The sequence below is a fragment of the Paroedura picta genome, chromosome 3 (assembly GCF_049243985.1).
Source record: "Paroedura picta isolate Pp20150507F chromosome 3, Ppicta_v3.0, whole genome shotgun sequence".
NCBI classification, from domain to species: domain Eukaryota; kingdom Metazoa; phylum Chordata; class Lepidosauria; order Squamata; family Gekkonidae; genus Paroedura; species Paroedura picta.
The window spans coordinates 118,311,071-118,339,030 of record NC_135371.1 but is presented as its reverse complement, the minus strand read 5'-3'; the positions used below and the strand labels follow the sequence as shown (position 1 = coordinate 118,339,030).

The following is a 27,960-nucleotide window of genomic DNA, read 5'->3' as shown; positions in this document are numbered from 1 at the left end:
CAGATGTTATGGCTAGATCTGGAGTAGCATCCCCCTTTGTATGCCTCATAATTAGCCCACACAACCACCATAACACAGGCCTTTATTATCTGACACATTTTACAGAGCTTTTCCCCAGTTCAGGGGCATGCAATTCCAAGTTCATTGGATACCCAGATGCCTCTGTCACCTGCTGATTCAAGCCTCATGGGCAGGCATGTTCCAAAAGCTGCCTCTGTTGTAGACAGACCAAGCCAGTGCAAGCAGCCTGTGCTGTCTAACAAGCAGAGTTGGGGAGATGGCAGAGCCTCCAGCAGCCTGAGGCCTAAATAAGGAGCCATTAGTACGTGCCCTAAAAGGAGCCAGCGCTAGCACGGGCCTGTTTGAGACAAGGCAAATGGATAAACGGACAGCTTCACCTCCTGCTTTGAGAGGCATCTGGCTGGTTGCTGTTGAGTGCAGGAAGCTGGACTAGATGGGTCTTTGGTCTGATCCAGCAGGGCTCTTTGGCTGCTCAGGCATTGGTTCCCCCTAGTGAAAGTCAATGGGTACCATCTTAACATCCTGCAAGGCACAAGGTCAGGGAGAGCCAAAAGATTCATGGTCGTGGCCACGTCACTCAAAATACTTGGGAGGAGGCACCTGGCCTCACATATTAGCTGCGAGTCTCTAGTGGCCAGATTTTGCATGGAAGGGAGGGAGAGAGCAGGATGCTGGGCCTCACACTCCAGACTTTACACAGAAGAAACGGTAACAAATAAGCAGAGGAAGCTGACAGTTCCAGCCACAGTAGCATTCCTCAGGCAATCAGTTGTAGAGATCATCATCACCCTCTTCCTGGAAGAGGCTCCCTTGGCCGCTGTTGCTTCCAGCGCTGCCTGTTCCACTGCTGTTTTGATTTCCTGCTGGGAACCTATGGAGAAAGAGAACCAAGTGGGTTCAATGCCATGTTTTGGGTCCTGTTGCAGTCACCCATGAAGGGGTGAGTTGCTTTCATGCAGATAGGGACGGGCATTTAAAAGCAGTTCCCCCTCTAAGTAATGCACTGCAGACAGACTTTGTTCTTACTGAGAGGCACGTTCGGAACAAACACTTCATTTATGCCCAGGGTTCTTAATCCACAAGTAATCCGTGTGCATAAGTCTGCCTATGGCTTTCTGTAACTAGGGTGTTGTAATGCTATTCTGTGAACTCTCTTCTGTGGATATCATCTGTTCAGTTGTTTCATTTTATGTTTTTGTTTTTACTATATCCTGTATATGTAATTTTATCATGTAAGCTGCCTTAAACATGTTACTGGAGCACAAATGTAATAAATTGAGAATATGTCATGTTTGCTTAGGTAGACAAGTCTTGGAATGCAGCCCTCAGGAATCCTTATGGGAGTCCAAATGAGGCCAAAGTCCCACCATTATTTGAGAGCAAAGTCCAGGTTTTAATTACTTTAGTTACCAGGTGTCCAGCCTTAAGCCCTTTGATAAGAATGTTCTCACTCTTCTATTTCCTGGTGTATACTGAAAACCAGACTGGATTTCACAGATACTCTTTGTGTGTGTGTGTGTGTGTGTGTGTGTGTGTGTGTAGATTCTCATAGCTTCTCTCCATAAATGAGAATCACACCAGGGATCCTATATACCAGGGGTAGTCAAACTGCGGCCCTCCAGATGTCCATGAACTACAATTCCCAGGAGCCCCCTGCCAGCGAATGCTGGCAGGGGCTCGTGGGAATTGTAGTCCATGGACATCTGGAGGGCCACAGTTTGACTACCCCTGCTATATACTGTCCCAAAGTTACAGCAGGATTAAATTTTAACGAGGTGGGTGGGTGGGGAGGAAGAACAAAATTATTTCACTAGTACCTGAAGTTACCGAAGCCACGACTTTGCTGTAATGTTTGGGCAAACATCTCATACTTGCGTATGTCGTTATCGCTGACTGAGCGGCGTGCAAAGCGCATGGCTTCCTCAAAGTGATCACGCCGTATCTCTGGCACGGGATCATAATCATCATCCTGTAAAAATAGGCGGAAGAAAAATACCATCAGCCTGTGTCTAGATTAAATTCATAACCTCGCTAGGCTAATGTCGTGGAGGATACTATGGCTCCTCAAGATGGGTAGAAGCTGTAAACGTTCTGCAGGAGAATGCAGAGTACATCACTAAGGGCAAGGGTCAGGTTGGGGACTCTGGTGCAGGATTTGGCCACGCTCTGCTGGAAAGTGGGCAAGTCATGTCTCCCTACCATGGCAGCGTATTTGTGACGCTGACGTTCCCGTTCCGCCTTTATCTCCATCTCGATGGCCTCGCGGATGGCAAGCTTGCAGGCCCGTTGGCAGATTTCAGTAAGGTCTGCACCCGAGAAACCATGTGTGATTTTAGCCAGATAATTCAAGTCCACATCCTATCAGAAGAAGAGACATACTATTGGAAGGGTCTTGACAGCACAGGAAAAAAAAATCACTCCTTTCTGTCAGGTATCTTCCTCCATTAGAAGACATATTGAGTGGAGAGCAGATGACTAACTAGGAATCCATGATCCAATTGTAGCATCTACTTCTCACAAAACTGAGACTTCCCTCCTCTCTGTTCAACCCCACCTTTGCTAACCTTGGCAACAGGTGATTTACGTAGATTGGCCTGGAGGATGGCCACACGTGACTTGTCATCAGGCAGTGGGATGTAGATGAGCTGGTCCAAACGCCCTGGGCGTAGAATGGCTGGGTCAATGATGTCTGGTCTGGATGTCAAAGAAATATAAAAGTGATCAAGGCTCAACATCTGCTACACCCTGGGACTAGCACTCTGTTTCAGCTCAGGGGCAGCAGAGAATGGCATATACAGGCCAGGTCTAATTCTAAACACTCATATCTCGTGAACTGGTCCTGACTTGAGTCTCTCTCAAGCAGACCGAGTTACAGACCAAAGCATACTATAGCCATCTTGATCTATCCTATGGGCATCAGGATAAAAAGGAAGGATTCTGGTGGTCATGTGGCTAAGTTGGCATTGGGACAAACAGGTCATGAAATCACCAAAACATCATAGTTTAAGAGGAACCTCAAGCAAACTCCCTACACATAACTTGCCCACACAGTTTTGACCAAGACAGTGCATTACATTTCTCTCCCCTCCTACTGTGCTTCTTTTGAGGACTCACCTATTGGTGGCACCAATGATGAAAACTGTCTTCTTGTTGGTCATGCCATCCATCTCAGTGAGGATCTGGTTGATAACACGGTCAGCTGCTCCGCCACCATCCCCTGCACCACCACCCCGTGCCTTAGCAATGGAATCCAATTCATCAAAAAACAAGATACAGGGTGCTGCCTGCCGGGCCTGGAGAATAGACAACAGCAAGGTAAGCCAAGGAACCAAGACAGAAACTGCATTTTTTTCAGTGAATGCAATGACAACCTATCCTTACTTGCAGAGGTTCTTCTTTCCAGTAATGGCTATGATGTCCGCAGTAATGGCTATGAAGAGCCACAAACCCCTACCTCAGTGGTTCCGAGAGGGTGTGTGGCTACGTCAATGAATTAGAGGTGCCAAATGGGCAGACAATCAGGCTGCCATCATGACCAGAGCACAGAAATAATAAGCAACAATGCCTATGGAAAGCTGTAAAAACAAGATTCTCCTAGTAACTTCCCTTAACACAATGTTATGGAATAAGGGTCCTAATACCTTGAGTCTCAAGTGAGTTTACATGGGTAACTAGCTTCAAAACCCATTTCTAAGAACGGAGCTTGAAAGGGCCCCCAGCCAGGCAGCTTAAGGAGGCTTTGGGCTGCAGCTCGTAGATGGATAAAGTGGGGTAGGGGCTGGCCAGCTCGTTAGTAGGCCTGGGACAGAGCTCCTTAGCAGGCAGTCAGCAGGTCGGGAGGCCCTCATTAGCAGGGCCAGCCTAGCAGGCCGGGAGGCCCTTGTTAGCAGGGCCAGTCTAGCAGGCTGGGATTAGCAAGGCCCTCATTAGCAAGCCGTCCACCATGACCCTTTGCCCCGGGCCCTCTCCCCTTACCTGCTGCTTGCTCCAGGCATTGAGGCGAGTCTGAGAGCAAAGAGGCTAGAGTCCAAGGACGAAGGGCGGGAGATGCAGGGGGAGGGCCAATCAGGGTGCAGCCAACTTGGGCAGCCAGACACGTCCCACCCCCCAGGCTGTTTCACAAATATATAGAGGAACCATGGATAAGAATTACAGCCTCCATATTGGGGGCCTTCACATGGTCCAAGAAGATTGGATACTCCATCTTTTCAGCTGCCATCATGGCCACTCTCACTTTGTACCTTGTCAAAAACATCACGAACGTTGGCCTCACTTTCTCCAAACCACATGGTGAGGAGCTCAGGACCCTTGATGGAGACAAAGTTGGCTTGGCACTCATTGGCAATGGCCTTGGCCAGCAGAGTCTTGCCACACCCAGGTGGTCCATAGAACAGCACACCTCTTGATGGCGTCATTCCAAACTTCAGGAACTTGTCAGGATACTCCACTGGGAACTGGTAAGAAGGAACAAAAGGTTAAGGAATTGTTGCCATTCACCTATCCATACGGTTACAGCATCCTGGGGTTTTACAAATTTTAAGATTGGAACTAATTTCCCAAATCTTTGCCTATGGAGTGTGTGCCCTCCCAAAGTATTCTGATAATATAGTGAGAAACTGGCACATTCCTCTAAGGGAGGAATAGAATAGTTCTATCCTGTGCTAATTTCTACCATCCTTGCCTTTGTAGCCTCTACAACGGCTGTAACTGGGCTTCATTAATACTGTCGGAGTTAGTATTAACATGATACAGTTTCACATGCCTTGCTCTCTATATTTTATTATCTGACTCCCCCAGGAAGCATATCATCCTTCAACCATCTTGAGGATGTTGTTGGCATGGCCCTCTGCTGCCCGGTGGCAGGCATTCCATTATAGGAAAGGATAATTTGCCCAACATGTTGGGCTTTTTCTGTTGGTTGTCATTTTAATGGGGTTTTATTGTTCTGGGGTTTTTCTTTATCTTGTAACCTACCATGAGACGGCTTGCTGAGAGTGGTGGGTAATAGATGTAGTAATAATAATATGCGCATATTTGATTAACGCAAGCATATGAGTGTGTGAGGGAAGTTAGCATACATTTGTATAAAGTAGCGGAGATGCGATATACTATTACCCCTTCCCTACACAAACACACATATCTCCTTGTAACAAGACATGCTTTGTGATACACAGCACCATTTTGCCCCAGTTTGAGAAAGGGAAAGATTGTGCAAAATTGTGTGGAAATACTAAGAAGCATCTAGATTTTAAGATACGTATAATTTTACAAGTGACCAGTATGTTATGGATAGGCTTTTCCCCAACAGAGATTGTTACCTCTACATAATAAATTGAACCTCTCTTTTGTTATTGTTGTTAGGTGCGAAGTCGTGTCCGACCCATCACGACCCCATGGACAATGATCCTCCAAGACCTTCCTGTCCTCTACCATTCCCCAGAATCCATTTAGGTTTGCACTGACTGCTTCAGTGACTCCATCCAGCCACCTCATACTCTGTCATCCCCTTCTTCTTTTGCCCTCAATCACTCCCAGCAATAGGCTCTTCTCCAGGGAATCCTTCCTTCTCATGAGGTGGCCAAAGTATTTGAGTTTCATCTTCAGTATCTGGCCTTCCAAGGAGCAGTCAGGGCTGTTCTCCTCTAGGACTGACCGGTTTGTTCGCCTTGCAGTCCAAGGGAATCGCAAGAGTCTTCTCCAGCAGGGAATCGCAAGAGTCTTCTCCAGAGAGTTCAAAAGCCTCAATTCTTTGACGTTCGGCCTTCCTTATGGTCCAACTTTCACAGCCATACATTGCAACTAGGAATACCATAGCCTTGACTAGACACACCTTTGTTGGCAGAGTGATGTCTCTGCTTTTTAGGATGCTGTCTAGATTTGCCATAGCTTTCCTCCCCAGGAGCAAGCAACTTTTAATTTCTTTGCTGCAATCCCCATCTGCAGTGATCTTGGAGCCCAGGAAAATAAAATCTGTCACTACCTCCATTTCTTCCCCATCTATTTGCCAGGAATTGAGAGGGCCGGATGCCATGATCTTCGTTTTCTTGATGTTGAGTTTCAAGCCAACTTTTGCACTCTCCTCCTTCACCCGCATCAACAGGTTCTTTAGTTCCTCTTCGCTTTCTGCCATTAGAGTGGTATCATCTGCATATCTGAGGTTGTTGATATTTCTCCCTGCAATCTTGATCCCAATTTGTGACTCATCTAACCCCGACTTTCTCATAAGGTGCTCCGCATACAAGTTGAGTAGGCAAGGCGACAATATACAGCCTTGCCAACCCCCTTTCTCAATTTTGAACCAATCAGTGATTCCATGCCCGGTTCTCACTGTTGCTTCTTGACCTGCATATAGGTTTCTCAAGAGACAGATAAGATGCTCTGGTATTCCCATCTCTTTAAGAACTTGCCACAATTTGTTGTGCTCCACATAATCAAAGGCTTTAGCATAGTCAATGAAGCAGAAGTAGATATTTTTTTGGAACTCCCTAGCTTTCTCCATGATCCAGCGTATGTTGGCAATTTGATCTCTAGTCCCTCTGCCTGTTCGAAATCCTAAAATCCATAGCAGCTGTGGAAGAGAAATGCAATGCACTGCCTTGGCCAGTATTTTTCAATGGCTAAGTCGCTGCCTCACTGGAAATTTCCAATAATTTTAAAGGAAAGTTCCAAATTGTGTGCAGTACAGTAAGAAAGTAGAAATTCCAGTAATATGAACCTCTTTATAGGTGTCTTCTAGGTGACATTCAAGATGTGTGGACTATCTAAAGTCATGCATTATGTGAAACTTAAGTAAGCATTCCTAAACAGGCTATGCAGATGTCCCATTTATCCAATGAGCCTTACTCCCAAGTACATATTATTAGCATTATAGCTCTGCAGTGCAATCCTGTGCAGAGTTACTGCAGTTTAAGCCCATCGATTTCAATGGGTTAAGACTGGAGTAACTCTGCAAACAACAGAGGTCCGAATCAGATGAGATTTTTAAACTGAAGGGTCATGGTGGGGGTGGAGGAAGTGTCAGAAAAAACCCACAGTACTGAAGAATGTGAAATGCGGAAAGGATTCCTAGCACTATAGCCTTGTTCCTGTTCTCACTCCCCCCCCCATCCTAATCATTTGTCATGTCCAGCTTAGCATTCCACTACATACTATAACCTCAAGAAAACTGGTCTCATTTTATGGTGTTCTGCGATACCCATCTGTATACTGCTCCGCGGTATAAATAAAAGAGTAAGGCTAAGGGGGGGAAATAAATAAAAGAGTAAGGCTCAGCCCGGGATAGGAAACAGGGGGCAATGATTCATGCCTTCCGTCTGGCCTCCTCTGTTGTCAGTCCGGAGCCAAAGGGCCAATCGGAAGGCGTGCGCAGCTAACCTATCAACAGTAACAATTTGTTAGCATTTATAAAGTATTGCGAGGGCTGGATCATTTTAACCAGTATAAATCTTATCTTTCAGCATTTGTTTACTTTTAAACAATTCCTACATTCACAGATGTTTTCTAAGTTACTGCTTTCTTAGAAATCTTATAGAATGGATGTAAAAGGCAAATCAAAGGCAATTACAAAAGATAATTACAATGAAAAGAAAACAAAAATAAACAAAACAACAAAGATAATAATGTATACAAAACAAATATATTGGTCATTTTTATTCTGCATACAAGGAATCCAGCCTGTTACAATCAGAAGATAACACCTTCATCATCATCCTATATCTAACGCTGAACCTACCCAACCAGGCAGATCAACAGATCCAGAGAATGAAGACAAGTTCAGAGGGGGGGGGGGGGGGAGGATTCTTTGGTGGACCTGGAGGATCCTCATGTTTGCAGGAAAATTAAAGAAGTCGTCCTAAAATCGACTCCTAAAAGAGAGGTACATTGTCTCTGCTTGTGCAGACAATGGACAGGAGTATCTCAGTTTGGAAGCCACCATCACCAAATTGGGAAAGGATGGGATTCATCCCCTCTGTGTGTCCTATATCCAATGCTGAATCTCAGCTCCATGAAGATTAACAGAGAGAATGGAGCCTGGTCTGGTTTAGAGAAAAACATGAACCCCACCAAAGATGCCACCTTCGCTAATGGGGCAGGTAAGCGCCGGAGGAGGTGGAACAGGAACTGCTGCCATCCCCCACTGCATGAGCTGTAGAAGTGTCAGTGACCTGAGCAAGGACAAATGCCCCTCCCATTGCATGAGCCAGAGTCGCAGGAATGCACGGGGGAAGGTGGGCAGAGAAGAAGTGGGAGTGGGTGGCCAGTGAACCAGCATGGCAGGCGGATGGGATTCCCGCCCCACCAGTCTCATGTATCCCCCACTTATTCGTGTTTATTTTGCACCCCATTACAAATCAATGCAAAGCAATTATAGTTGTTTCTTCCAGAATTCAAGGAGGGATTTCCAATTGACTTTAAAAGTTGCTTCTACTCTACCATATCTTAACTGAACAATTTAAGCAGAAAGTTTAGCAGTTTGTTGGAACTTATCTTTAACACTTTTTGCTCCCTTTTATAAATTGGAAACTACCTCCTGGGAGGAGACTGTCCGGGGCCCTGTCCGTCCAGTGCATCTCTCCTGATTGGGCAGCAACCATACGGTCTGCCCTCCACAAAGCCCGCGAGGCCAGTAGCCTCCATTTGGCCACTGGACATCGCCAGAGACAGAGGTCAGAGTCAGGGGCATTGGTCTGGAGAGTGGGTGACTGAGGGGCGTGCTTGCTGCTGCCCTCGCTGCCAGAAAACCTCTGCTGCTTGGGAGTGGGCACTGAAGCACTGACTGCTGCTCTTTGTCGGGGGCCGAGTGACTGCTTGCTGCCCCTCAGAGCTCTCAGCCCCACTTCTCTCATAGGGTGTCTTTTATGGGGAGAGGAAGGGAATGCAATTTTAAACTGCTTAGAGACACCTGAGGCCTGCTGGATTACTGTGGGCCATTCGTGGTTCTCTCAGAGCTCTCAGCTCCACTTTACTCACAGGGTGTATGTTATGAGGAGAGGGAAAGGTGATTTTAAACCATTTAGAGACCTCTGAGGCCTGTTGGGTGACTCAGGGCCATTCCCAGTGCTCTCAGAGCTCTCACAGCCCCACATCCCTCATAGGTTGTCTACTGTGGGGAGATGAAGGGAAAATGTGTTTGTAAATTGCTTTGTGATTCCTTTTAGTAGTAAACAGCAGTTTACAAAAATCCATCTTCTAAGGGCCAACAGTGAAAGAAGCATGTGGGCACATAACATTATATCATCAGTAAAAGAATGGAGACAGAAGGAGTAGGGCCACAGAACTGGGGGGAATTGGTTGCCATATCCGTGACTGCAGGACCATGCCTCCCCCTAAGAAGAGTCTCCAGTCTGATTTTCCCTTCACATATCTGAAGACATGGCTCTGGAAAGCTCATCTGTAACCACTATGCCACAATTCCCAAAGGTCAGTCCTCTCCCACACGCAACGAACATTCTACACCACAGGTTCTTGACACCCATCTCTCCACACCCACGTCCTCATTTGTCACCACGCCACCACAACCCCCCACACAACACACACATTCAACCCCATGCCGTTACAGACTGGACACCTCCTCCCCTTCCTCTTCCCAATGCCAAGCTCTCTCTATCTTAATCACTCTCTTCCTTTCTACCTCCCTCTCTCTTTGCTATTTTCCTCCCTCCCCCTGCTAGCGCCCGTTGTATCAGCTACAACAGGCTTTAATTCTAGTTAACCCATAATTTAATGAGTTGACTCTGTATTCTGCCTATTTTGGCAATAATAATTTTTCAAACTGATAGTAGATGTATTACAACATTTAGGAATAATGTCATTGTTAACAAGCTCTGACAGAACAACTTTAGGATCGATTGGTAGCTTGTTACTTACTGTTTGGTTTATCTGAGTCATTAACGGATTTTGAAATTTAAACAATTTTCCCCACTCAGAAACATTGCTTAGCATTTTTCTTATTCACATTTAAACTAAACTTGTTTCCAACAAATAATGGTTATATTATGATAGAAAACCTCTTATATCCTTGAAGAATCAATCTGGAAATCAAAAATCTTCATCAATGGGATTTGCTGACATTGAACAATGTCTAGAAATCTAAATAAAATGTTGATTGCAGCTGCTATTACAGTAGTTTTTGGGCTAAATTTGAGCAACATCAGAATCCGACTGACCTGCACCAGCTCTTGCAGCTCACGTTTCACTTCCTGAAGACCCCCAATATCATCCCAGGAGACCTGCGGCACTTCCACTACAGTCTCACGTAGTGCTGAGGGATTACTCTGGCCAAGAGCCCACTGAAAGGAAGGAAAACAGGAGAGCTGTAATGTGATTGCCATGGAAGCCCAAAGTGCCAAAATTAGTACCTATCTGACAGAGCTCACAGCTTGCCTGGATTCAGTTTTCCAGCTGTCTGCTAGGAAATTATCAGAATACAACTGAAATGGTACCAATACAAAGGAAGGTACAAGTCTGTAGGCAACACCCGGGGGAAACATTTCCAAGAAGGATCAGCCACTATTTTTAGCTCATATAAAAAGCAATCAAGCCAGAGAATGTGACACTTAACTTAGGAGGGATTCTCTGACCCAGTTGTAAGGAACAGTTAGATGTCAGCATTTAGAAATTGCAGATCAGAACTAAGCAACAGAAGAAGGTTTTTGATGAACAAAATGCGGTTCTTGGGAGCCAGCAAGCAGGATTGCCACCCTTTAAATATTTTGAAAGCTCTGTTCATAAGTAAAAGACTTAAGCTACTACAGACAACCATTCCATCTCAACCATTCCATTCTTCCCACTGGAATGAAGGAGCTGGCCTACCTGGAAGTCATCCATGGTGACAGCCATGGAGTTAAGGATGTCTGCATCAATAGTGTCATCCTCCAGGTCAATGACGTTCATCTTCTTCCGAATTGCCTGGAGTGCTGCCTCAGAGCACAATGCCGCCAAATCAGCACCCACGTGCCCGTGTGTTTCATTGGCAACCTGCAGGCATGGACAGTTTATGTTAATGAGGACCCATCTCTGTGAGTGATCCTTACGGGAACCTTTTAGGTATCAGCCATGACTCACGTTCTGGGGATAATGGATAATTCATTGCTGAATGCACAAATAGCCATTCTAAGGAAAACCCACTTTAGTTAGCTGCAAGCAGTGAAGAATGCCTCCTAACACAGAGATCATCCTATATACAAAGTGTCTTCTGGATTTGTCCATCTCTTCTCCATCACCAGTGTCTGAAAGAAGCTACAAATACTCCAACAAGCATATACAATCCTGAATGCATCCTGAGGACTCACTAGCTCTCTTGAGCCATGCCAGTTGTTCTGTAGAACCCAAGCATCTCAGAATCTCAGCTATTTCCTTTCACACATTTTCATTCACACTTGAGCAAGGAAGAGGTGCTAGGAAACCAGTTTGCTAGCAATCTTCCTTTTACTAATTTTTCTGGTGCATCTTTAGCACAGTATGGCTGGGCCAGGGAGCTTGCTCAGACATGTTTGCATGGCAGGGATAAAACCTGCTTACTCTTTTGAGTTGTCACACCCCTCTGGGTACATTTTGAATAGAGTGGAGTGATAGGATTAATTGCACAAGAGGTCTGGTCACTGACCTTTCCCTCACCCTGAAATGAGTCAACAATGATATAATGGTCTCTGGCAGTTTGTTAATGTCTATGGTAGCTTTCAGTGCTATTTCTCACACCTGTAGTTATTCTTTTTCCTAATTCTTTCCCTAATTAGTTTACTTAACTCAGCCATTTGTCCATCCTTCAATATCAGATCATCAAGCCCTCTTTTACTCATGTTAAGGCACAGGTTCTCACCGGAATACCCATATTTGATCAGTTCTCGAGTAGCTGCACTGGCTCCTAGCTGAATTCCAGATTAAGTTCAAGAACCTTCAAGGGCATTCACAGTCTGGGGCCTGTGTATCTGAGGGACCACCTGATTGACTTTACCCCCCAAAGACTGCTCCACTCTGCCAATTCGAACAGGCTGGTGATCCCTGGCCCTAGAGAGGTATGTTTGGCCTCAACCAGGGTGAGGATCTTTTCTGTCCTGGTCCCTACCTGTTGGACTGAGCTTCCAGAGCTAGTTCAGATCCACAGTGCCTGTAAGATGGAGCTCTTCCACCAGGTGTTTGGTTGGAGGCAATGAGGATATAACATCTACTGGGTTCCCCTCCATATAAATACAACCCTCGAATGCGAGAAGTGACAGCAGGCAGGATACCAGAATAATCAAACGATTTTAACCGGTGAATCAATTTTATGATTTTATACTGATACTGATTTTACTGGTTTATTGTTATGTTAAACTGTATTTATTGTGTATTAAACTGTATGTTTTAAATGTTGTAAATTGTCCCAAGCTGGCTAAGACGGGAGGGGCAGTCATAGAAATCAAACAAATAAAATAGAAATAAATAAATAATAAAAATACATAATGGCTTGTCACACCTAAGCCCCCATTCAGGTGTAACTGCAAATGTTGCATCTACCTGGTTAAATCCATCTATGAATTGGGCTTCCCAATAATCTTATCAAGAATCTTTTGTCACATACTTGCTAGAACCATTAGCAACTTTGTTTCTTTATTTCACACCAATTATTAATTCAAACACATTATTTTAGGGGCTAACCTTAGAAAATGAATTTGGCCATTTAAACTTGATCCACTTTTGTGTGTGGTGTTCCTGGATTCAAACTCTACACCCGGCTAGCATACTGGTTGTCTTTCTGCTCCACCTTTTCTTTTGGACATCTGTATGCTGGAAGGTAAGAGCCTCTTGTGGTGCAGAGTGGTAAGGCAGCCGTCTGAAAGCTTTGCCCATAAGGCTGGGAGTTCAATCCCAGCAGCCGGCTCAAGGTTGACTCAGCCTTCCATCCTTCTGAAGTCGGTAAAATGAGTACCCAGCTTGCTGGGGGGTAAACGGTCATGACTGGGGAAGGCACTGGCAAACCACCCCGTATTGAGTCTGCCATGAAAACGCTAGAGGGCGTCACCCCAAGGTTCGGACATGACTCGGTGCTTGCACAGGGGATACCTTTACCTTTACCTTTATGCTGGAAGGTAGATATTAGTCTTTTCCTGACTCAAAATATTCGGCCCCTAAGGCACCATCTCAAACTTTACTTTCTTCTTGTATTAGGCTGATCCTAGCAATGAGCAGGGGGTTGGACTATGGTACATGGGCCTTATGGCTCCTTCCAACTTTATGGCTATTTTTGTAAGTTAAAGAGTGTAAAAGTTTGTTAGGGATTTTCCCCCCAATAAAAATCATTTTTGCTTCGTTTAAAAAGTTTGTCTCTGCCTGAATTTTCTGATACCCCCCTCGTATTCATAGGTGGAAATTTCACTTGTTACCCCTCTTGCTTAGCACATCTTCTAAAATCGCCAGTTCCCCCATTCAATATTCAGGAGACACATCTATTTCTGGTAATAAGGGAGGACTATTAATTGCACTTCCTGAATGTTTATAGCCAGTTCCTACATGTATTTATATCAGTAAATTTCTCAATATAATGAATGTGGGAAGAACATCCTTGAAAAGCTTTGCACTGCAAGGGCTATGAAAGTTCCATCTGTTGTATTTGATGGCATGTTCATACCTGCCAGTTATACCATGGTACTAATAAATGTGTGAAATTGCCATTTCTAAACTCCAAGAGATACATACATCTTTGATTATCTCTTGAATCCACTCTTCCTCCACACACATCTTCAATTCCCATCCTTTACCTTCTCCAGATCCACGTCATCAGCTAATTTCATGTTCTTGGTGTGTATCTGCAAGATTTCCAGCCTTCCCACCGAATCTGGGATCCCAATGTCAATTTCTCGGTCAAAACGTCCTGTGGAATCAAGGGGTAATTATCACACAAGAGCCAAATCGCCATCTGTGTCTTTGTGATTCTGTCCACATAAGGACCATACCTGATAGGTGAAGGGCCAAAAGAATTACAGAGGAAAACATTTAGCAAGCCACTATGAGTGCTGTGGTCCAAGGCTGATGGGGAAGCGAGGGACTGAAGATTAAACAGGAGAGCCAGAAGCCAGTAATTCAGATCAATCAATTCCTTCAGGTTGAAAAGCAGGTTACAGGACAAAATAAATGAAGAAAATTGGATGATTTTCTTCACTTTGTGTCTTAGGAACAATGTGTGACAATGAGAATCCGATTTCTTCCTGACCAGAGTTAAGGCACATACCCAAAAGGAGGGGAGTGTCTGGGACAGGTAAATGAGAAAGTAGAACTCCTACCAAACCGACGGAGGGCGGGATCAATACTGTTGGGCCGATTGGTGGCAGCCATGACTATCACATGTGAGCGCTGCTTCAGACCATCCATGAGAGTGAGGAGCTGAGAAACAATCCGGCGCTCTACTTCCCCATGTGTCTGAAATGGGAGCAGGAAAGAGAGTTGAAGACACCTCATCACCTGCAACACGTTATAACCTCCCTCCTTATGCTCACTGTAGAAAAACTAACAATCCTTTTTTCTTTTCTTTTTCTTGCCATCAGGTCACAACTGACAGTGACAGTGGGGTTCTCAAGGCAAGAGACATTCACAGATGGCTTGCCATTACCTACCTCTGTGTAGTTTGGTGGTCTCCCATCCAAACTAGAGCCAGCCCTGCTTACCTACCAAGATCTGATGAGATTGTTGACCCTAACCTGGAAAGCCCAGACTATACTCATCCTGTACTTATGACCACAGCAGTATCCTGTAAGACTGATATAGGCATGAGAAGTACACTGGAGATAGGAGACTGGGGATTTGTTCCTTGTAGCACTAAATCCTCTCTGTGTCTGGATTCATGTGGGAAAATAGGATGAGATGTTGTAGGGACTAGCAGCACATCACCCCCTAAAACCAAGACACTGTATAAGTGTGAAAGAGTTGTGGCCAACACTCTCTTCTCCATTAAGAGCATGAAGACAGCAATGTATAAAGATGTCTGGTCAGTCTTCTTCTGCAAGTGTCAGGTTCAGGATGTTTATGGTGGGAGTAGAACTTCGATAGCACAGATCTTGCTAGTGTCAGACAATGAGAAACTTAGACTGATGCAAAAACAAAATGATTTCCATTCCACCATCATACTAAACATCTTTCAGAGATGGGTTCACTCCAGACTGCTACTTCCACTTTCCTTTTATGTTGGTCAGCTTAATATAGAATTGCTATTCATAGCCCCAGGGGACAGCACAGGTCTCCATTTTCCAAATAACACAGCTGGGGGAGGGGAGGAACAGCTTAATTGTAGCTAGAATTTGCCTGTTGGTTAGGCCTTTACTGAGGTGTTGTTTACTTAATGCTGAGAAGTTTCTTGGGACACGTCTTTATAGAAGAAGGTCTTGCTCCAGGCATAGAGGAATCCATTATCCAGTACAGGAACCCTGCTGGAAATGTTTCTCTGTTTATGTTTTGCTTTCCCGATATTTCAGCCCTTACCTTCTCCCTCTTAGGAGCAATGGCATCCAGCTCATCAATAAAAATGATGGCTGGAGCGTTCTTCTCAGCTTCCTCAAACGCTTTGCGCAGGTTGCTCTCTGACTCCCCAGCTAATTTGCTCATAATTTCTGGGCCTGGGGAAGAACAAAAGACAGTAAACAAGAGCCACAAGGATCCTTTTCAGAGTACATGAAAAAGATACCTGGAAAGTGGCCAGGAAACAGGAAGGCAGCCTTGCCATGTCTACTATGGCCACAGCTCAGAAAGGACAAGTTCCAGGCGTCATTGTGTGAAGCACCACCAAAACCACCACCTGTGACTTCAATGCACTCATGAGGGTCTATGCTTAGGACTGCTCTGTCAATCTCACCACATTTTCAGAGAGGGAGAGTTGGGAATAGATTGTGCAGGTTGGATGAGGATTAGATAAATGAGTTTTCTCCCAGACATTCAACTCATGAAGCAGTCATATACTGAGTCAGCCCATTGGTCTATGAAGGTCCACGCTGACTGGCAGCAGCCCTTCACGGTCTAAAGAGGCCCCCTTTCATACCACCCATCATCTGACCCTTTTAACTGGAGATATTGATGAGATGTCCTGCAGACCAAGCAGATATTCTCCCACTGAGCCATTGTCCCTTGTCCTGTCTCCCTCCATATCCTCTCTCTCTCTTACCATTGATAAGAAAGAAAAAGGCTCCAGTTTCATTTGCCACAGCCCGGGCCACAAGGGTTTTCCCAGTACCAGGAGGACCATATAGAAGAATCCCTCGGGGAGGCTAGGAAAGAAAAAGATGCAGCAGATGGAAAGAAATAATTGATTTATAGAAGGTATATGTGAACACTGGAACTATGTAAACTGAGGGGGGGACAATAGGTACTCTGGAAAAACATATTTTGTGAACTGTCAGCTTAATATTCATAGTTTTGCAAATGATATTTCTTTTCTTTATTCTGTATTATACAATGTCTTTTCTTTTTGAATAAAAGAGGCATGCTTTCTCCTTTGTTGTCATCCCCCCTCAAAAAAGATGCAGCAGAGTCATTGTAGAAGAGGAGCGAGGTACGTGACTCACTCCACTGTAAGCACTGTCCCTCAGGGGGGAATGGTTCAAGAAGGAGACTGGGGCTAAAGAACAGAGGAAGGGGGGAAATCTTCAACCTGGGACAGCAGAAACTGTCTTGTTATTTCAGGAAGAGAAGCATATATTAGAGTCCAGTATGGAGTTATGCAGGAAGGACAGAGAGAAAGTCCATGCTTCCTGTAACAAACCATTATAAGGGTGGATTAAGATGAATTAAGGGTTATTATAATGAACCTGGAGACTTTGCCTCCCACCCTTCCCACTTCCTCCATTGTACCTTCACACCAATGGCTTTGAAGAGGGCTGGGTGTCTCAATGGTAACTCCACCATCTCCTTAATCTGAGCCAATTGTTTACGACAGCCTCCAATATCATCGTAGCCAACGTCATTGAGGTTCTCCTCTTCATCCTGCAAGAGGAAAGGAGCAAATGGCAAGCATGTCGCATTACCTCAGTAATTAGCCTCTCAACACCACCATTCCAGACATAGCCTACTTCACTAAAGAGTCCTGAATACATTCCCTTTATACCCCTCCCCCCCCCCGAAATGGTTATCGGGGGGGGGATCCCATTCTCCAAAGTCCTGTGCCTCTACACAGCCTGGACAGGGGAACAAGCATCACAGAGGCAAGTGTCCAAGCAAAATCCATCTATGTGCTGATCCATCCATGAAATGCCAACCTCTCGTTTGATGGGCTCTCCCTCACAGTGTATGATGGTGTCCGGAGCCACAATGCAGTGGGGAGTGGGATCCACTTCAACCACCTTAAACTCCACGGCCCTCATTCCACCTCGCACCAGGAAAATGTCACCTGGGAATATAAAGGGGGAGCATGTTGTTAGATTCAGAGGTAGAAAATCCATTGTACTTATAAGAATCTGATAACAAAATAAAGAAGAAGCCCTGTGATAAAAACTGATGACGCAAAACAACTGTCTCAGCTAATAGAAGGGCCTGGAAGCATAGGCCACTTAGCCTGCCAAGCACCCTCTTCCCCACCACCGCAAGGATGAGAGAACAATGTTCTTTTTAAGCCCCTCTTCCAGTGACTTAGGTGCACCCCTTACAGGTCTTCACTGCAACTTCCTTCCAAGCCCCATAGACCTCTCCCACAATTCTGTCCTTCCCACAGAGTTCCTTTTCCTTGTGGTAGCTCTCACAGGAAGATCAAATAGTCTTGTCCTTCCATACCTTTGTGCACAGGTCGATAAGCCTCCAGAAAGTAGGGCTTGAGGTAAACTTCAAAGAGGTTCCCTGTCAGCCCTTCAATAGTGTCATCAATGGGGAGGACGTGGATCCGCTTTCCATACTTGACATCTGGACAGGCCTGAACACTGCACAGAGAAGGGCTTAGCTAGCTTCTGTTATATATCACAGGACTTCTCAGAGACAACATGCTGAGCAACCTACTGGGTCACCCACCCCATCTGCATTGTTTGTTCTAGTTAGGACACCTTATTTATTACTTTAGCAGCAATTAGGTAACAGCCATGGTGGGGCCTTGTGGGAAGGGGGAAGGGTACAAACAAATTAAATGCCAATAACTAGGGCTATTTTATGGTTCTACCACTCTTCTAGAACCTCCATATTAATCCTCATATTCTATAATGCAGCTCCTCTTTGTAGGGGCTTGCTGTGCAATATATTCTCCAGTGTCTTCCTCCTCCTGACAATATTTTTTGCCACAACTCATGGCTGGTACCCACTATAAATACTCTGCAGCAAAGTGCATTCTATGGAGCCCTACCATAATCTCTCTAATTTGGGCCAACCTCACCTGACCACATCCCCAAGACGCACACGGAGGTTGTTGCGGGTGACACGGTTCATGCGAATCTTCTCACTCTGGCAGGAGTCATCTGTAAGTACAATGCACACTGTCTCCCGACGTTTCTTCCCTTTCAGCAGCACTGTGTCTCCACGGAACAAGTGCAGTTCCTCCATCTTGGCCTGCAAAGAACCAGGAATCAAACCAAAGTAAGAAAATGTTGGTTTCCAGTTGTACCACTGAGAATAATTACCACTGAGAATAATACTGTGCTTTTGTGTGTCCATCCAAGTTGTATACAAGTGGGATGCCCGTGTTATACATATAAGTGCCATTTGTGATGGAAAGTGAACATCACAATTTTGTGTACACCTGTTTGCATCTGTGTTTGTATTCCTGGAGTAACTGAAGCATATGGAATGTCTTTCTGTGTCTCTGATGCCTGCTGGTGAAGGAGGGGGAGGAGACGGAACACTGTTTTGTACTCCACTTTTTTACTACCCAAAGGAGTTTCAAAGCAGCTTACAATCGCCTACCCTTTCCCTCCCTACAACAGACATCCTGTGAGTCAGGTGGAGCTGAGAGAGCTCTGAGAGAATTTTGACTGGCCCAAAGTCACTCAGCTGGCTGCATATGGAGGAGAACTGGGGAATCAAACCCTGTTCTTCAAATTAAAGGCCACTGCTCTTAACTACTATACCAAACTGGCACTCACAGTATATGTTCATTAGGCATGAAGTCTGAGAAGAACACATGACTGACAGGACCGCTTGTGGAGCAAAGGGTAATTGTGCAGAACAGAAAAGTCCATATTTTGCTTTCCTGTGGATAGAGGAGCATAGCGTGCAGTCAGGTCTGCTGGCTGAAGGAATGATGGAACAATGGGTTTTCAGTTACCTGAGACAGGCACACTATACTGTTGTCTTCATTGGCAGCTTCATCCACAATGAGACGGTTAGGACGATGCTTCTGACGCAGAATAGCAGTGGAATAATCCTCTCCTTTAGAGCTGTAGGGGAAAAAGAGGACTGTTTCACACATCTGTAAACATGGGGATGATATGTTGAAGGCAAGGTTCAGAGAAGGCCCTGGTGCTCCTATTCAAGGAAAGGAAAGGAAAAGTAGGCTGAGAGGATTTAGGTGGTAATGAAAGGCACTAGCATATGAGGCCTAAATTAAGAGGAACAGAATGATAGAAAGATTCTTGGAGAAGATAAAAGTCTTGCTTCTACTCAAAGCAAGACATATAGTTACCTATTTTAAGAAGTGGCCAATAGTGCTGGAGAAAGAAAATATCCTGGCCCTTTAGTAGAAAGATTTTCATGGCATGGAGGTAAATAATATCACCTAATAAATAATATCTGTTTTAAAGGCAGACAATATGATTTACAGTTCATAGGAAAAGGATTTATGGAGGATTCATATGACTAATGTTTAGCCTTGTTATAAATTAGGTTTTGTCATTCCACATTGAAAGAGAAGTCAATTACTCAGCTTTTATAGGTTTCCCACTCATGCATGGTACTAGTAACTGTGTTTTAATTCAATGTGAACTAAAAAATTGTCTATGGCGGGACATACCATAATGAAAAAAGGACCTTACAAAGGTAGAGGGCATTGCAGTAAAAAAGGAGATGATCTATACCAGTGGTCCCCAACCTTTTTATCACTGGGGACCGGTCAACGCTTGACAATTTTACTGAGGCCCGGGGGGGGGGGGGCAGTCTTTTACCAAGGGACGTCGCCGCCGCTTGAGCCCCTGCTCCACTTGCCTTCCTGCCAGCACCCCTGACTTCCTGCTGCCCGCTGGGGGGCGCTGCCAGCAGCAGCTGCGCAGTGCCACGCCAAGGGGGAGCCCCAGCCATGGCGGCTGCTGGAGAGTATCAAAGGTGAGCCGGTGGCACAGCCCCCGAGGCAGCAGCCGGGAGGAGAATGAGGAGGAGCCAAGGCCCGGTGCCGACTGATCTACGGACCAGTACTGGTCCCCGGACCGGGGGTTGGGGACTGCTGATCTATACAATAAATATTGCAACAAGTGACCTAAGCTGTTACATTATACTACTGTTGTAGTCCTTTATAAAAAATACATTCCAGAACATCTCAGTTCTACATATTTGGGGAATAAAAGAAGTGTGGGGGCCATCTTGATCATCCCAGGGAGGCTGTTCCAGAAGGTGGGAGCCACCACAGTGAAGGGGCATGAATGAGCAGTTGCCAGTTTTTATCCATTTGCACAATGGCATTTTCAGAACAGTTTGCTCAGATGAGCAAAGCTGTCATTACAGAATACAGCAGGACAGGAATTCCCACAGGTATATTAGTTTAAGGCAGTGGTTCTCAACCTGGGGGTCAGGACTTCTTTGGTGGTCGAACGACCCTTTCACAGGGGTCACGGCAGGGTGAGCAGCCTGGCGGGAGATAGAGTTCGTCTGTCTGGAGTAGCAGAAAAGAGCGAAATCCATGTGGTAGGACAAGAGGCAGAACTAAACTGAGAAAGCCCAGAAAAAAAACCCAATTTATATACGATCATGACAATGGGTCTTCACGCCATTGGTCAGTTTCGATTTAATTTCTGTGAAGGAATGCTTGCATAATTTCATGGTTGGGGTCACCACAACATGAGGAACTGTATTAAAGGGTTGCGACATTAGGAAGGTTGAGAACCACTGGTTTAAGGCCATTAAGAACTTCTTGATAACAAGAACCTTGAACAGAACCCAGTAAGTCCCATGGGCTTGTCAGAACTTCCTCCGGTGCCTGCTGTGTTTTGCAGAAGGTGGCCAGGGCCCTTGTAAGGCAGCGCTTGTTATTGGCTGCCCTTTTTCAAATGAGAGGGTTTTCCATGGCTACAATGGCAGCCCCTGGAGGATCAGGAGGACTGGCAGGCACCAAGCTATATGGTTCCACGCCTCCTTCTCTTTGATTTCTTTTTATACCCCTTCCACAATTATTTTGAAAAGCAAAGTGGGAGGTATTGGGTTTGGCACTGCCTCCTACACAAACCATATTGGGTTTGGTTCCACCTCCTGCCCATTTTGGAGTGGCATTGAGCACCCACTTTCAAAACTCCAAAAGTGTCCACAGGCTCAAAAAGGTTGGGGACTCCTACTGTGAGTGACCTGTAACCCAAAGACAACAGGGTGGCCCTCCCATCACCTTAATTAGTGCCTTTCCCCCCTTCTACTGTTGGCATCCCTGACATTTGCACATCTGGAAATCAGCACTATTGTCATGGAAACCTGGGGTGAGGGCAGTATCCCCCCCCCAAAAAAAACATAAATCCTGTAATGTATCCCAACAATCATATTGCTACATAAATGAAAGTTATCAGGACTACCCACAGCAGATGAGTACCAACAACAAATGTGCTTTTAAATGCAGAACCATTTGACAGCTCCCCCTTTTCAATCAGTTGGCATAATTTTCCAAGCAGAGAAAGTATATTTGGGTTTGGGGGGGAGGAGTTTGCAACACATTTCAGGGGTGCAATCTTGTTAATCTGTGGGAACAAAATCATCTTGCAGCACTTCATGAGCCAGAAACAATCTTTGTGGCAATCTTAACCCACTCTATGAGGTCTGGGCCCAAGTTGGTGAAATGCATAAAAACTTGCTCCCCAAGCCTGTCGGTTTTTCACCCTTTGCATAGTCGGTTCGGGGGGGGGGGGGGCGGGGACACAAATACTTAGTTCATGTTTCTTAAAGGTCTTGTGTCCTGGGCAGATTCCAGAATCTATAAATATCCTAGCGACGTCTCTGTCCTCCATGCCCATGTTGTGTGGTCATGGTCGGATATAAACATCAGCTGCCCCATGGCCTGCTTTTCCGAAACATCAGGGAAGAAAAGACCCCCCCCCCCCCCGAAACACACACACAAGCGCCATACTGAAAGAAATCCAGATCCAAGCACAGCATAAAGGCCTTAGCAACACTCCAAAGGCACCCTTCCCCTCCATGCCTCCAGAGGCGAAGCAGGCAAAACCTGAGCGGGGCCAAAGTTCCCCCAAGCGCAAAGCTCCGGCGGCAGCTGTGTTGCGGGAGGGCCCCGGGAAACGTCACAGGCCAGGTCCCAGACGCGCGGCCGCCTAGTCCCTCCCAGGGGTCCTCCGGGGAGAAGAAGTCGCTCTCCGCGGGGAAGTACTTACTCCCCTCCCGTGGCCGGCATGTTGGCTGCTCGGGGTCCCCCTTCCTGGGACCGCCTCGTCTCTCCTGCCGCTGGGTCCTGCCTGCCTGCCTGTCCGAGCCGGATGCGACCCTGCCCGGCCGCCCTGCTCTGCTCTGCTCTGCTCGGCCGCTTCTGCCTGCTCACAACAGTTGGAAAGCCTCCCAGCGCAGGGCCGCCCCTCCTTTCCAGTCTTGCGGCCCGCCCTCCCCCCCCCCGGCCTGCCAGGACTTTCCCGGACAGATGGCTGAGGCACGGTCGCTGCTCTGGCTCGAAGCCCGCGGTCTTTACGAATTCATGACAAGAAATGCAACCTTGCAAGCGCTTCTCCAGGCATTATCGAGGAGCACTTAAGGGAGAAACGCTAACGAGGCTTAGAGCCGTTTTGAAGCTGGGACAGACGGCTGGAGGAGCTAGCCCCCCCCCCCCCCCCGCACGCTCGGCCGCTCTCTGTCCGCGCATTACAGAGCGCTGTTTACGGGACGCGACTTCTACCGTCCAGTCCCGGCCGGCGCTTTGCAGGGGGGCTGCTTTTGGGGCACCTACTTCCAGCAAACTCAGTTCTACTTGTACCCTCGCACTTCCCACGTTACTCCATGTGCGTTTTCTTGGGGGGGAAAGGGGGGACCCTAAGATCTAGCAACATGTTCAAGAAGCATGGAAAAACCCGGAAACCCAATTTCTCTTTCCCCTCCCACACCCGTTTATCGGTTCTACTGCTTTACGCGTGTCATGTGACTGCTAGATGACACCCTGTTTTGATTAGAGTTTTCCGTAGTTAAACTTGACGGAGCCTGCAGGTGGCGCTGGTCTCCCAACGGCGCTGTTTCGGTCGCTCCGCCCTTGACGGCCTCTTGGGCTTGCCTTATTGTCCTGTCGCTTATGCTCGCAGGATAGGCCTGTGGGTGTTTTGTGTGGCTTTAATTAAACGTGGGAAATGGGGGCGCCTCGTAAAATGGCACGTGGCCGTGTGAGACTGGCTTGTTGTAATCCTTTGCCTCAGCTGTACATACTGTAGAAACCAGGGCTGGCTCTGTGGGTGGTAATAGGCTGCATGAAGGTATACAAAAGGAGTAATTTTCATGTAGGCCAGAAGCCTAAAAGAAAAAGCAGCACGCAGTGCTTAAAAGCCATTATGAAGTATTGGGCCAGTATGTTGGCCATTATTTGGATTTCTATTTCTTGCCATTTTGGTTTAGACCAATTATTCCTTAAAGTCTTTACTGTCTGCTTAGTACTTGGAAAACATCCTGGAGTATTGGCCCCAAAGATAGGAAGGAAGATTTTAACTGAAGCAGTTCACAAGCTGGGGTGCCAGCTCCTGGTAGGAAAATACCTGGAGATTTGGGGGTGGAGTCTGAGGAGGGTGAAGTTTGGGGAGGAGCCAGTGGGGTGTAATGCCATAAAGTCCATCTTTCAAAATGACCATTTTCTCTAGGTGAACTGACATTTGTCACCTGGAGATCAGTTGTAATAATGGAAGATTTAAACCGTTACCAGGTTGTTGGCAACCCTATCTGTAAACAGCCCGTGGCGCCATGGGCGCCACGGACTGTATAAAGGAGTAAGGGGTAGTGGGGAGGAGTTAGGGCGGGACCGGTCCGGGATAAAAACTCGGAGGGGCCAATCAGGAGCCGCAAGGCAGCTCCTGATTGGCCCCTCCAAGTGTCCATCCCGGCCCAAACAGGCAATGGGGAGCCGTGCGAAGCGTGGCTCCCCATTCCCTGCTTCACTTGCAAGGGAGCACCCGCCAGCCGCGCTTAGCGCGGCTGGCGGGTGCTCCCTGCCCGGCGGCCTCCCGAGCCGTCAGGCCGCTGGCAAGGGAGCACCCGCCAGCAACGGACCTCTCAAAATGGCCGCCGCTGCCGATAGCCAGCCGCCGCTGCTGCCGACAGCCAGCCGCCGCCGAAAATGGCCGCCGCCGCCAGCCAGCCGCCGCTGAAAATGGCTGCGGCCGCCGCCGGCAGCCAGCCCCCGCCGCCGCCGCCTGCCACCCAGCCGCCGCCCAAAATGCACGCTGCCGCAGCCTACCAGCGAGCCGCCGCCGCTGCCAGCGAGCCAGCCGCCCAAAATGGCCGCCGCCACCGCCGCCGCCCCCACCCGAGCCGCTACCGCCGTGACTGCCCCGCTGCCGCCCATCAAGACAGGTAGGCCGCTTTCCCCCAGCCCCGGCCCCAGTGTACCCTTATGCCGGCCGGAGGCGGGAGGAGGATAAAGACTTCTGCGGCCCCACAGCTGCGGAAGCCTTTGGGAGTCGGGGGCAGGAGGCCGTGCCCATCTAGCGCCCATTTTATTCCAGATTAAAATGGGCTTGATTTCTAGTTAAAATATAAAGCATAAGAAATACTGGGGTGGTGCAAGGAGTTGGGACTCATCACCTACTTGATTGGCTGTCCATCCAATGAATGGTCATTTAGGTAGGCTGTCCCGCCCCTGGTAACAGCTCCCTCCAATGTCTTCCACACATGAAGAAGTGCCAACTTGCTCTACTGGACTAACTGTGAGAGGTAAGTCAGCCAGTGAGCATGAGCTGGGAGGGAGGGCCTGAGACTGCAGGCCAGGAGTGGGGGGAGAACTGCTGCCCCTCTCCCCCTGCCCTGAGCAGCCCTGTGAGGCCTCAGCGGGGCTGCTCCAGGCAGGGGGGAAGGAGGGAGCCTCCGCTAGGGTTTCCCCATCCCCGAGTAGCCTTGCCAAGGCTTGGGCGGGTCTGCTGAGCTTGTGGGGAGAGGAAGCCCCTGCCAATGCTTCCCCTACCCTGAGCAGCCTGGCTGTAGCCTTGGCAGAGTTGCCTGAGTTGGGGGGTGATGAGGCTAGCATCCATTGTATTTTTTGTACAATGGGCTTTTCTGCTAAGTATTAAAACTATTTCTTATATTTCTCACTGGAAGATATTCTGGTAAGCATTCGCAAACTAAATATTAGGTAACACAGAGAATTTACACTTATCCAGCTAGATATATAAAGGGCACTTAATCTATAAGTTAGCCCAACTTGCACCAATAAAATCCAACCCAAACAAGACAATGTTTTCAAAAGTACTTCCCCCATTCATGTGGAAGAATTCTCCTAAGCATCTAAGACAGATACTGAAGCTTTATGAATGTTCCTAAACTAAATCGTAGAGCCTCTTGTGGCGCAGGGTGGTAAGGCAGCAGACATGCAGTCTGAAGCTCTGCCCGTGAGGATGGGAGTTCGATCCCAGCAGCCAGCTCAAGGTTGACTCAGCCTTCCATCATTCCGAGGTCGGTAAAACGAGTACCCAGCTTGCTGGGGGGTAAACGGTAATGACTGGGGAAGGCAGTGGCAAACCACCCCGTATTGAGTCTGCCGTGAAAACGCTAGAGGGCGTCACCCCAAGGGTCAGACATGACCTGGTGCTTGCAGAGGAGATACCTTTACCTTTAAACTAAATAGTAATGAACATTGGAATTTGAAAATCTTAACTCTGCACTTCCCTAGATAACACTGATGGGAGCTGGTTGGAAATGTAGAGGCAGCTATACTGACCTTACATTACTCCCTGCAACATAAAATCTTTGTGAACTATGGAAGTAATCCAGTTTTGTTCTTTAGCTTCTTTCTCTAGTAAGTTGCCAGCAATGCTTTTTATAATTATATTTTTGGTGACAATATCTGTTATCTCCCTCCTACCCTTTCCTCGTATGGGGCTAGCCAAAGGTTTGCTGAAACTGTATCATCAGCCCTTGTCTGTTTACTGTCTTCCATATGCCCAGGATTCCTGTGTGGAGACAGAGAGGGAGGGGAATGGATCTGGGCTCCTGGCACAGAACATGACCAGATGGAACCCCATACAAGAAACAGCACTGAGGATGAAATAAAGCCAACACAAGCTGCTCAAGATCTTGGCTGCTCAATGACATGAGACTGTAGATGCTCTGGATAAAAATCAACACAGGTGAACAGGGAATCCATTCTTTTGGAACTATGTGGCTGCAGGAAAAGTTGTGCAGCGACCTGAAATATTGCCAAAATGTGCCAATTTGGGGAAAGTGGACTGTGGTTTGTTGTCTATTTGTAAGTAAATTGGGACACTGTATCTTCCCTGGCCTCAGTGTTGTAGTTGGGAGCTAGCAAAGGATACTTGCAGTTGGAATAAGGCAAGCAATTAAATAGGAAAACCGAGAAACTGAGGGGAGGGAAGGAGAGGGGATTGTCATATAGTGTAGGGTATTTTCCTACTGCTCTTGAGGTCATTTTAAGTTACCAAGTGACACAGATCTACCTGGCCTTAAAGGGTGTCCTATTGGAATCTAAAGTGAAAGCAGAATACAGGATTACAGATATCGATTAAATGGCCTTGTGTTGCTGTAGTTTCTGACTGGCAAAATGGGACTAAATGTGGTCAACTTGATTTATTTGTTACTTTCTAAAAAACTCCCCTTATGTACAACACCTGGGTACTATATGTGATTTTTCCCCTCCCTTTTCATTTATCCTCCCAACATCTTAGTGAGTCTGGTTAGGCTGAGACAAAGTTAGTGAGCTTCATGGCAGAACAGCAATTTGTCTACATTGTCTATAGAAGAAGAAGAAGAAGAGTTGGTTCTTATATGCCGCTTTTCCCTACCCAAAGGAGGCTCAAAGCGGCTTACAGTCGCCTTCCCATTCCTCTCCCCACAACAGACACCCTGTGGGGTGGGTGAGGCTGAGAGAGCCCAGGGATGGTGTGAATCTTATTAGCTTCTTCCACCTGGTATTGCTTCTTCCATCTGGTATTGTCTACATTGTTTGTTGACTAAACTTAGAGAGGCAGCTTGGTGTAGTGGTTAGGAGTGGGGACTTCTAATCTGACAAGCTGAGTTTGATTCTGTGCTTCCCCACTTGGACTTGCCACAGCACTGATAAAGCTGTTCTGACCAAGCAGTAATATCAGGGCTCTCTCAGCCTCACCTACCCCACAGCGTGTCTGTTTTGGGAGAGGAAAGGGAAAGCGAATCTAAGCTGCTTTGAGACTCTGGGTAGAGAAAAGTGGCATATAAGAACCAACTCTTATTAGTATTATTGTAATTACTAGCCTCAAAGCCCGTTCCTAAGAAAGGGCCCCCTCCCCTAGCCAATGGTCAGGCAACTTAAGGAGGCTTTGGGCTACAGCTCGCAGCCGGATCAAGTGGGGCGGGAGGGGGCTGACCAGGTTGTTAGCAGGCCCGGGACAGAGCTCCTTAGCAGGCAGTTAGAAGGCCAGGAGGCCCTTGTTAGCAGACCCTGCTTAGCAGGCCCTCCACCATGACCCTTTGCCCAGGGCCCTCTCTCCTTACCTGCTGCTGGCTCCAGGAACTGAGGTGAATCTGAGAGCAAAGAGACTAGAATCCAGGGACAGAGGGAGGGAGATGCAGGGGCAGGGCCAGTCAGGGAGCAGCCAGCTTTGCTGGCTGTACCCTGATTGGCCCTATTCCAACTTGGACAGCCAGACACATCCTACCCCTCAGGCTGTTTCACAAATATATAGAAGAACC

General features: G+C 47.0%; 1 protein-coding gene and 1 long non-coding RNA gene across 2 annotated transcripts; one reads left to right on the top strand and one right to left on the bottom strand.

Annotated features, from left to right (window-relative positions):
• Positions 1-65: 65 nt before the first annotated feature.
• LOC143832649 (transitional endoplasmic reticulum ATPase-like) lies at positions 66-22,642 on the bottom strand. The gene is made up of 18 exons (XM_077327373.1): positions 22,470-22,642; positions 19,223-19,334; positions 18,335-18,507; positions 17,749-17,891; positions 17,238-17,368; positions 16,834-16,965; positions 16,148-16,250; positions 15,472-15,605; positions 14,280-14,415; positions 13,758-13,870; positions 10,834-10,998; positions 10,188-10,310; positions 4,263-4,475; positions 3,136-3,314; positions 2,586-2,715; positions 2,221-2,379; positions 1,839-1,990; positions 66-892 (listed from the first exon to the last, which is right to left on the bottom strand). Exons 1-18 carry the CDS (start codon positions 22,487-22,489, stop codon positions 787-789), a joined length of 2,424 nt encoding a protein of 807 aa, XP_077183488.1. The 5' UTR covers positions 22,490-22,642; the 3' UTR covers positions 66-786.
• A 1,660-nt stretch (positions 22,643-24,302) lies between these two features.
• On the top strand, positions 24,303-27,016 carry LOC143831300 (uncharacterized). The gene is made up of 2 exons (XR_013228805.1): positions 24,303-24,633; positions 26,221-27,016. It is a non-coding gene; the product is annotated as an uncharacterized LOC143831300 (long non-coding RNA).
• The last annotated feature ends 944 nt before the right edge of the window (positions 27,017-27,960 follow it).